Below are 11,130 nucleotides of genomic sequence, written 5' to 3'. Positions count from 1 at the left end.
ATCAAGAACTTGTGAGGAACTTGGCATCGTTACCAAATGATGATTGACATGGTACTGAGGCCTTCTCTGTTTTGATGCCTTCTTCTTTATTTTGATGCCTTGATGCTCCAAGTTCATGATCAAATGATGGTAGACATGTTTCTGAGGCCTTTTTTAAACTACTACTACTACTTGGATGTATGGTTTGCCAAGGTACTCACAAACCTATGCTGATGAGGTGGACAAATTTATTACAATCGCGGTGAATCATGCAAAGACGTTGTCAGCAGGAAATAATTGTTCAGTTATTTGTCCCTGTAAAGATTGCAAGAACCACTTAGCAACTTATGATGTGGAAATCATCAGATCACATCTGATTAGGCGAGGATTTGTCCCGAACTACACAGTATGGCTTCATCATGGTGAAGTAATGTTTCTTGATGGCAACCATGATGACCAAGAAGACGATGCTGAAGAAGGCCAATTGTTGTCCCAATACGCAGACATGTTTGAAGCACAAATGCAACATGATTCAGCAAATGAACAAGCACATGGTGATGATGCCGGTGGTGTCGACAATAATGATGGGGATGTTGGCGGTGTTGACAATAATGATGTTGGAGCATGTGAGGGGGATGTAGAAAACTTTGACAACTTAGAGGAAATGCTTCGGGCCATTGGACCAGAAATACTACAACAGAAGAAGGGTCTAGAAAATCTAGAGCGGGTGAAAACAGCGTCAAAGGAGACTGTGTATGGTGTCGAGAAGGGTTGTCCAACACATTGGACACTGCTCCGTTTTATGCTTGAGCTACTCATCCTGAAGGCTAAGTACGGCTGGTCAGACTACAGTTTTGACGATCTGTTGCATCTTCTGTTATCTGTGCTACCACTGCCGAACTTAGTTCCCTCCAACACATACCATGCTAAGAAGGTCATAAGTCCATTGACAATGGGTGTTGAAAAGATCCATGCATGCCCCAACCATTGTATCCTTTTTCGTGGTGAAACGTTCGAAGGTCTGGATAAATGTCCTCGTTGTGGGGCAAGTCGGTACAAGGATAATGACCTTTACAGTGGCGGAGAAGCCTCCACCGGGAACAAGAGGAGTAAGAAGGGTTCCAAAAAGGTGGTACAAGAATCTCGACCTCCAGAGGACACCCCATTAGGCAACGACGCAAAGAAGAGAAAAATTCCTGCCTTGGTAATGTGGTATCTGCCAGTGACCGACCGCTTGAGGCGTATTTTTCTGAACCCTAAGGAAGCCGCGCTCATGACATGGTGGGACGATGAGCGGTGGGACGATGAGCGCTCATGACTACTACTACTACTACTACTACTACTACTACTACTACTACTACTACTACTACTACTACTACTACTACTACTACTACTACTACTACTACTACTACTACTACTACTACTACTACTACTACTACTACTACTACTACTACTACTACTACTACTACTACTACTACTACTACTACTACTACTACTACTACTACTACTACTACTACTACTACTACTACTACTACTAAAGCACTGCTGCTCTCTCTTCTCCTCTCTTCAACCTACTACTACTACTACTAAAGCACTGATGTCTCTCTTCTCCTCTCTTTAACCTACTACTACTACTACTACTACTACTACTAAAGCACTACTGCTACTACTACTACTAAAGCGCTGCTGCTGCTGCTGCTACTACTAATACTAATGCTGCTGCTACTGCTGCTGCTACTACTACTACTACTACTACTACTACTACTACTACTACTACTAAAGCACTGCTGCTCTCTCTTCTCCTCTCTTCAACCTACTACTACTACTACTACTAAAGCACTACTGCTACTACTACTACTAAAGCACTGCTGCTGCTACTACTACTACTACTAATGTTGCTGCTGCTACTACTACTACTACTACTACTACTACTACTACTACTAAAGCACACTTTATTCCTTTCATCTATTAGAACAAATCACGAAATGACACGGACAACAAGCAATGCAGCCCGATCCAACGAACATGAAGAGCACCCTAGCCCTAGAGAGCAAGAAATACATGATCAGTTTTCTCAGGAACAGTTTGATGAAGAAGTGGGCAATGGTGTAGCATTTATGCTTACTCAGGAGGAGTCTGGCGAGGAGCAAGGGGGAGAAGCAAGAAGAGGAGAGACTGATGAAGGATCTAGCAAGGACGATGACTCAACCTCGGGATATGAAAGTCCTGAGGATCCACACCCATGTGAACCTAGACGGAAGCCAACGACGGATGAGTTAGACAAGGACTTTGACCCAAACGAGGAGGTAGGGATATGAAGGTCACTTAGTAAATCATAAATTTTGGTAACGATATGGCTATGTTACCTCTACTAACACTTTGACCAGTTGTTTATACAGGTCCCTCCTAAACCTCCAAAAAGACCACGTCGGCGTCCGGCACGTTTCGCCGGACACGACGGGGCAAGGGAAAGGAGGGCAGAGGCAACAGGCACAGAGACTACCATTGTGGCCTCTGCTCCGCAACCTGAAGGCACAACCTCGGCCTCGACTACCAAAGTGAAAAGGAAAGGAGGGGTCAGAAAGCCAAACCACTATCCAAATGCAAAAATGGTTTATGTGATTGATGAGGTTGGGGAAGAAGGGCAGATCCTTAAGCTAAAGGAGTTCCAATCAAAATTCCGCAATGCAATTGGGGCCCTAGTCAGAGACAAGTTGAACCCATCAATCCGTAATTGGCACGACTATCCAGAGGACATAAAGGATGACCTATGGAAAAATCGTCTGTTGGTCAATTTTAATTTTAGGATTCCGGCAGAGAAGCTACCCCTAGTAAGACGACGTGCTATGAAGATGATGGGAGAATCCTTTCGACGTTGGAGGAATGAGCTGAACACCGAGTACATCAAAAAGGGGTTAACTCCGTACCATAAGTATGGACACATCACTCCTACTATCTGGGCGTTGCTCGTGGCTGAGAAGACTGCACCAGAATCTTTGGCCTTAAGTGAAAGAACAGCTTGCAGGCGAAGAAGAACATCCACCACCCTTGTCTAGGCCCCGTGGCTACGAGGGCAAGGAAGAGATGTTTAGAAAGATGGAAGAGGAGGCCGTAGCTGCTGGGAATACAAAAGTAATGAAATTGAAGCCACGCACCAAGCGTTGGGTCTTTGCAAGGAATCTTGAAGAATCAGGCAGCAGTATGAAATTTGCCAAGCCAGAGACCGAGGAGGCAGTGTCAAGGATAATGAAATATTCTGAAGACATCGAGAAGGGCTCATTCACTCCTTCTAGAGAGAAGTACGAGCTTAGCCTTGGATTGGGAAACCCTGAGCACCCAGGCCGTGTCAGGGGGTTAGGGAAACATAAGACCTGGAAGGAAGGATTTTGAGAGGATGTAGAGATGTACAAGAAACATGGTAGAAACCAGGAGGAGAGTCTTGCCACCCTAGTGAAGACCCTAGTTGCCAAGGAACTACAGGAGCAAGGACTGTCTACTGAGCGACGGTCACAAATGGAGCCGCCTAGGGATTTGGTTCTAGTTGGTAGCCCTCCAAATGTTCAAAGCAGCCAAGGTTCTAATGCAGCCTCCACCTCAGTCGATCACATACGGGTGCCAACTCGTTGCATCCTGTTGATTCCCATCGGTAGGGGACAGGAGATGGCTGAGGTGGCAACAGGTCTGGAACATCCTCCAATTCCAGGCGACATCTGGCACCATAAACCGGTCCCGACCGACTATAGTAAGGTTGAGGTGCATACCGTGAATCCCGAGTACGCGAAGCATAAGATTGAACACCCAACTAGCGAGGGGATTCGTGAGCTTGGACTACTCATGAAACAGTTCATCCTCTAGTACAAAAAGGATATTGTGTTGAATGTTTCCTCGCCAACTCCAAGTGATGTACACCTGGAGAGAGTCCACCTTGAGGATGGAGAGGTGTATTCACCGTCTCATGAGGACCACTTGATGCATGAGAGGGTACCAGCTTCTCCAACCGCTGGTGAGCAAGGGGTCGAGCTAGGGCATGACGAGTCGCCACATGAGCCTCAAATAGGTGAACCTTCTGTAGCTCGTGCGGAGCCAGAGCATGAGACGCCACATGTGCCTCAGAGTCCGCAACCTTCTACAGCTCGTGCCGAGCCAAAGCGTGACGAGACACCACATGTGCCTCATAGCCCAAAACCTTCTACAGCTCATGCCGAGTCAGAGCATGACGAGACACCACATGTGCCTCCTAAGCCACAACATTCTCCAGCTCGCCCCGAGCAAGGCCATGATGAGATGGCACAGACTTTTCAACAAGCACCGCCGACACATGAAGAACTACTCCCTCTAGTATGTGAAGCTCGTGAAAAGATCCCCATCATGATAAGGTCGACAGGGTCAAAATCTTTTGTGGATATGAACGTCTTGGGTATGTACAAGTGGTATGCTCATGACCAGTTCAAGCCTAAGAACCAAGGCCCGAACAAATTTGCCTACAGGATGCCCACTGACACCTCAGACTACACAACGATAACAAAGTATCCAGATGTTGAAACCATCAAGTGGTCAAAGGATTGCCCGAAAGAATATGTAAAAGGCAAACGTTTCCTACCAAACCGGGTCTTGTGTAAGATGCCATATGGAATGAGAAGGTTCCATGATTGGTACTACTTGCATGTTTCACGTACAGAACTGAATGTGTTGGAAGCAGTAATACCTGCTCGCACATTTGGAGGCCCTGCTTCGGGTATTGCCTTTGACTTCAGCGACATCCAATCATGCTTTCACCTTAGTTCAATGTCGATGAATCTGATTCGCACTTGGTGCCTGTAAGTCCTCTTCCTCTTGATATGATTTGAAAGTAACCTAGTTGGATTTTGCTAAAACTAACTTACGTCATGATTTTTAGAATGCAAGCAAACTTTATGAAATCTACACGCTCAACGAAAGCCGGGTATGTAGACCCTATGCCTGTAGCACAAATAAATTTTAATTACCCATCGAGATGGGAATTGGATGCGCCACAGCTAGCTGCTGGAGGGACGTTGGCGGAGAAAGAAAAGATCCGTGCGGCCAAAATAAGAGAAGAGTCTCTTAAGGTTGCGGCGTGGATTGCCGTATGTTTAAAGAATCTCCAACACTTCGAAACAATATGGATTCCATACCACTTCAAGTAAGTTCGATTAATTGTATACTTAACGATTGTTCGGTTTATCTTATTTTGATGCAAAGGTACTTATGTGTTTATTTAAAATTGTTGTAGCAATCACTGGATAGTCATAGGTGTCGATGTCGGGATGAACATGGCATGGATTTGTGATTCTGCAGATTTTGACCCTCACACATATAAAGACTTCATGTCAATTCTCATTACGTAAGCAAATTTGTAATCCTAGTAACCTTATATGATTCACTTTAAATCGACTTCTACATACTATAAGTCACATCGATTCTCATTCAAACAGGGCATTCAGGGCCTATGTCAAGAATCACAAAGGAAGGCATGATCCAGGTCTGGGGAGCCACTTGCGTTTCAAATCTCTATGTTCGGTAAGTTGGACTTAGTTTGGCATAAAATTACTAATTTTTTCAGTACTTATACTTGACACATCTCCATTTGCAAATTGAAACAAAGTTTCCCAAGCAAAGGCCAGGGAGTCTGCATTGTGGATACTATGTATGTGCTTTCATCAGTAACACAAAAGGCTACAGGAGACACCCTGAATTGGTAAGTTTGAATCTCTTAGTGGGTTGTAGTATGAAAACATAGTATTTCTCACTTAGCTTTGCAATATTTTCTTTACACTAGACCTAAACTTGTCTTTTACGATCTTGTAGTGGAAAGAAGAAAAAGGACTAAAAAGGGATGTCTACAGAGATGATGACCTCTTAGAGATTGTCGGTGACCTTTGCAACTTTATAATGGACCATGTTGTTTATTACAAAGGTGATTACCATAACCCACAGTCCGACTTAGGTAGCAATCCTCTTTACCAGCACCTCCGTCAGTGGGATAGGCTATGTCTAGGTCGTTGATTACATGTGAACTTGTTGGAATGGACTGTGATCGATTTGTATTAGTACTTGAAAAATTTTGGACTCTTTTGGATGGATTTGTAATGGACTTGGAAACATTTTGGACTTGAAATGTGTTATTATAAATGTGGTGCTGTGTATATGTATGGATATTTATGTTATGAATCTATGATGTTGAGAATCTGATTATATATGTATATATGTAAGTGGTGCTGTGCTGTGCTGTGCTGTCAACTCGATTATTGTAATTTTTATTTTTTTCTGAAAAATAACTGTAGGGGTGGTTCTAGATTGAGCCGCCCTTGCAAATGCGAACAATAGAGGCGGCTGAGACACAAGCCGTCCTTACTAATGCTCACTATAAGGACGGCTGGAAGCACCAGCCGCTCTTACAGTGGTCACTAGTAAGGGCGGTTGTTGTTTCCAACCGTCCTTACAGTGGGCCACTGTAAGGGCGGCTGGTGTTGAACCGCCCTTACAGTGAATTCTACTGTAAGAGCGTTTGCATAAGGGCGGCTGGGCCAGCCGCCCTTACAGAGCTTATTTAGCCGCCCCTACTGTACCTGACTGTAGTAGTAACCACAAGTGGGCGGAGAAACCCTATAGCCTCGAGCTTGTGGTAGAGGGGGCCCATGGCCCTGAGCTTGTGGCCTCGAGCAGATATGGCAGAGGGATGGAGAGGGGATGCGGCAGCCGCTGGCTGATAGGAAGAAAGTCTTGGCAGTGGACAGTGGTAGAAATAATAAATGTTAAAAAAAGTTGAGCTAGGTTATGACAAATACTCTGACTGGTGGACTTGTCCAAATTTTGAGCATCAGTGAGGTGGGATGAGCGTGCGAATGAAAACAAGGGCTATATATATACCGATTGATGGTTGGACCTAGTTATTAAATTTTTACCGTCCAATGGTTCAATGGTAAATGTAAGTATGCATGCTGATTGATGTGGAGTATGTACAACCTCATATAGCGAAGCGACCAAACGATCTATTAGAAATTCATGCCGACCAATGGTTCAACGGTAATCTTCTACTTTACTGACTTGTCTGACGCTAATTTGTAATTGTGGTACAGTGTTCAGATCGAGCCTCTTACTTTTATAGGCCTAACTAGGAGCTTTACTGGAGTGAGTTTTTTTTGTCCACTAGCCCCAAGTCTTCATTCTTGGTCAATGCCATTTGACGCTTGCTTTGAAACACTGACTTTGTGCCTATACATAACCTGGATTGAGAGGTGGAGAGGCCCAAGGTTGATACCAAATAAGATCAAGAGCAGGCTTGACTTATTGCTCTCAGCACGCCCAATCCAACCTTTACTGCTACATACATTTGAAAATGAGACTTATTGCACTCTTCCTCTCCATATATAATCTCGTACGACCTTATCTGAAAAAAAATCTCCTACGGATGTGGTATCTCTTCAGTTTCTTGGTAGGGATAAAAAAAATTATTGCTATGTGGTGATAGATACGGATGGCTAAGATCATAACAAAAAACGTGAGATGGAATAATAACTCAAATTGTGAACAAGAGAAGTGGAAAATGTTTAACTAGTTAATTAATCAAGGAATGTGGTCTTAGGAATATTATTAACATAATTAGGACAAGTTACAAAAAGTCACCTACAACCTAGCTAGGGTTTGTTAAGGCACCGAAGAAGAGGAGGTCCGAGACGATGGGGTCGAGGTCAGCCACGAGGTGGCTGCAGACGTAGGGTGCCCACTACCACGTCGAGAGGCATTGAAGCCGTGGAGGAGGAGCACAGGTCACCACGCGGGGGGCGCGGGTGCGTAGACGTGGACGACAATGTTGGTGTTGGCCGGTGGAGGGAGGCAGAGAGAGAAGGGGGCGGAGACTTGCGAGAGGAAGCAGACCTAGAGGAAGCGATTGCTTGCGGCTAATAGAGAAGCTGAGGAGGTGAAAGGTCCAAATGGCTAGAGGGGGGGGGGTGAATAGCCTATTTGAATTTTCTACAAACTTCAACTAGATAAGTTGATTAGTAAAACAAAAGGCGAAGCTATTCTAGCACTAGCACAATTAAGCTATGCAAGCCACCTACACAAGTCTCGCAAGAAAGCTAAACACTAGTTACAACAAGAAAGCACAACTAGAAGCTTGTTACAGTCCTAAACAAGATAGCTAAGCTAAACAAGCTACACAACTAGCAAGGTATGCACATAAGTAAAGGAGAGGGAAGTGATTGTTATACCAACATTGTAGAGTAGAAATATAGTCAATCAATCAATCACAATTACAAGAGAATCCTCGGCAAGAGATGACACAAGATTTTTTACCGAGGTTCACTTGCTTCCCGGCAAGCTAGTCCTCGTTGTGGTGATACACCCACTTGATGGATCACGAGCTAATTGGCAATTCAAAGCCAAACCCTCAACGGGTGCCCAACATCCACTCATAAGATGGGGATCCTCCAAGCCACGAGCAATCCACTAGAGTAGCCAATTGCGATCTCCCACGGGGAACGCTCAACCCCATGCGTTCGGTGCTCTAGGGTTGGCCATGTGTTCTCTTTTGAATCTCGCACGTCAAACTCTAACGGTCACCTGTGGACCACCGGACGCGACTAAATGGGCACCGGACGTGTCCGGTACTCACCGGTCTCGTGCGCAGAGAGTTTGTCAAACTCACAACCTCACCGGACTCCGAGCACCGGACGGTCCGGTGCTCACCGGACTTATGCGCAGAGAGGGTTGCAAAACGCCCTCACACCGGACGCACACCAACGGACGCACCCAGAGCGTCTGGTGCTCTCAAACAGATACCCTCTGCTTCAGTCAGGCCACACCGGACGCATGAACAGAGAACACCCTGCGTCCGGTGCTCAACCCTAGCAGGGTCAAGCACTGACAGCACACCGGACGCTAGGGACAGCGTCCAGTGCCTCTGCGCTTTGTGTCCGGTGAGTGTTTCTCAGAGAGAAAACACTCCCGTGACTTCTCCAAATTTTCCACCGGCACAATGGAAAATATACACTTATTTTTCTCAAAAGCGCCGAATCCCGCCCCTCTCAACCCTATGAACTCCACCTCCTTTGTAAATATGCTAACACCAACAAGTGTCCACCACCAAAGTGCATGTGTGTTAGCTTTTTACAAACATTTTCACCAAAGGAGTTAAGTTAGCACTTTACTAGATCCTAATGCATATGCTCAAGATATGGACCTAGTAGCACTTGATTCGAGAGATGACCCGTGATTTCCCCTCTTGGTAGTCGGCTATCTATCCTAAATCCGGTCAATCACTTCTCTACTCATCTTAGACCGGCAAAAGTAAAACTCTATGTTTATACCTTTGCCTTGATAACTTTGCTCCTTGTCTATCACCATGATCTTCACTTTATGTTTCATCCCTTTGTGATCATGTGGCCACCTTTCCATGCCACCATGCACCTTCATCACATGTGTTGCTATGCCTAACTCAAATCACTTACACACAAGGCATTAGCAACTTGGTGTCATTAATTACCAAAACCAAACTTGGGCTTTCAATCTCCTCCTTTTTGGTAATTGATGACAACCATCACAAAGATATGAAATGAAATCATAATGAACTTGAATTGCTTGTCCAAAGCATTTTAATCATGAGACAAGATTGGACAACCATTTCAATTTTGGTTTTGGTAGTACTAGCTCTCCCTACATATGTGCTTCCATGAGTTTGGTTCAAGTTTGCACATATGCATGAATTGGAATTTTGGGAGATTTATTACTACCAAAATGATGCTAAGGTATATAGAATGGACCTCTGAAGCGTGATACCAATCGGAGTTGCCAATATACCATCCTTAGCACCAATGTAGCTAGACATACATCAAAAACTCAAGATACCTCGTGAGATCACATTATATGTCTAGATGCCACATCAAAATAAAACTCTATGCTAGAATTCAAAGCATCATTCAAGTTCTATTTCTAGCAAGCACCAATCAAAACAAGTGTAGTGAATTTAAACTTGCAATGCAACACCTCATTATGTTAGTGCACATTCAAATGCAACAAAAAGTTCATGAGCTTGCTCCCCCTATTTGTGTGCTCAAGTTTAAAAAAAATTTCTTTCTTTTCTCTCCCTATCTTTGTTTCTCTCCCCCTTTTTGACTTTATCTTTGTTTCTCTCCCCCTTTGTCACCAATGACCACAAAGGTTTACATTTTAGTGAGAAATAAGTCAATCAATGTGAGGGTCAAACTATGGTTCAATCTAGATCACTTGCCTAAAACATGTAATTCGGTTTGATCCAAGGACAAGCTTTTTCACACCTCATAAAGTATAAGGGTTATCTGTTGAATTACACATCATAAGCTCATATTCTAGATTCAACACTAGGCTTGAAAACTCTCAAACATGTCATATGCTACCACTAGATCAAACAACCATAGAAACTATAGTGGTACCATACATACATCAAATCCTTTTGATTTTCATGAATGAGCCTATTGTCATGCAAACATGTCTATATGTTCTAATCATGTCCTTAGCAAAGTATGAATGCTATGTCAACCAACTTTACCTTGCTTTGTTGGAGGAGAGGCATGTCATATATAAATGTGGGGGTGCACTCATCTAAAGTTGGAGAAGTCAAGTATGTTCAACTCATTTCTTAACTTGCAAAATCTCTTCTCATCAAGTGGCTTTGTGAAGATGTCGGCTAGCTGATCTTCGGTGCTAATGCTTTCTATGCTAATATCACCCTTTTGTTGATGATCTCTTATGAAATGGTGCCTTATGTCAATGTGCTTGGTTCTTGAATGTTGAACCAGATTTTGTGTCATCTTGATTGCACTCTCATTGTCACATAGCAAAGGCACATTCTTGAATATGATTCCAAAGTCATTCAAGGTGGCTTTCATCCAAAGCAATTGTGCACAACAACTACCGGCACTAATGTATTCGGCCTCAGCAGTTGATAGTGCAACACTATTTTGTTTCTTGATGACAATGAAACTAGAGACCTTCCTAGCAATTGACAAGTGCCACTTGTGCTCATTCTATCAATTTTGCATCCACCATAGTCGGAGTCCGAATATCCAATCAACTCAAAGTTAGACCCCTTGGGATACCATAATCTAACATCATGAGTGCCCTTGAGATATCTTAATATTCTTTTGGTTGCCT

The 11,130-nt window shown here is 43.9% G+C and overlaps 1 protein-coding gene across 1 annotated transcript; it reads left to right on the top strand.

Annotated features, from left to right (window-relative positions):
* Nucleotides 4,083–6,054, top strand: LOC8071906. The gene is made up of 6 exons (XM_021453505.1): nt 4,083–4,796; nt 4,877–5,140; nt 5,231–5,341; nt 5,433–5,517; nt 5,603–5,695; nt 5,806–6,054. Exons 1-6 carry the CDS (start codon nt 4,264–4,266, stop codon nt 6,001–6,003), a joined length of 1,284 nt encoding a protein of 427 aa, XP_021309180.1. The 5' UTR covers nt 4,083–4,263; the 3' UTR covers nt 6,004–6,054.

This window comes from Sorghum bicolor, chromosome 2 (genome assembly GCF_000003195.3).
Source record: "Sorghum bicolor cultivar BTx623 chromosome 2, Sorghum_bicolor_NCBIv3, whole genome shotgun sequence".
Lineage (NCBI taxonomy): Eukaryota > Viridiplantae > Streptophyta > Magnoliopsida > Poales > Poaceae > Sorghum > Sorghum bicolor.
Note: the sequence above shows the minus strand (reverse complement) of the source record. Positions and strands in the feature narration are given on the sequence as shown.

Coding starts and splice junctions, on each gene's coding strand:
- LOC8071906 (XM_021453505.1), top strand. CDS start 4,264: ATGGCACAGACTTTTCAACAAGCACCGCCGACACATGAAGAACTACTC. Junction 5,141..5,230: donor TGGATTCCATACCACTTCAA/GTAAGTTCGATT, acceptor AAATTGTTGTAG/CAATCACTGGATAGTCATAG. Junction 5,342..5,432: donor TTCATGTCAATTCTCATTAC/GTAAGCAAATTT, acceptor TCATTCAAACAG/GGCATTCAGGGCCTATGTCA.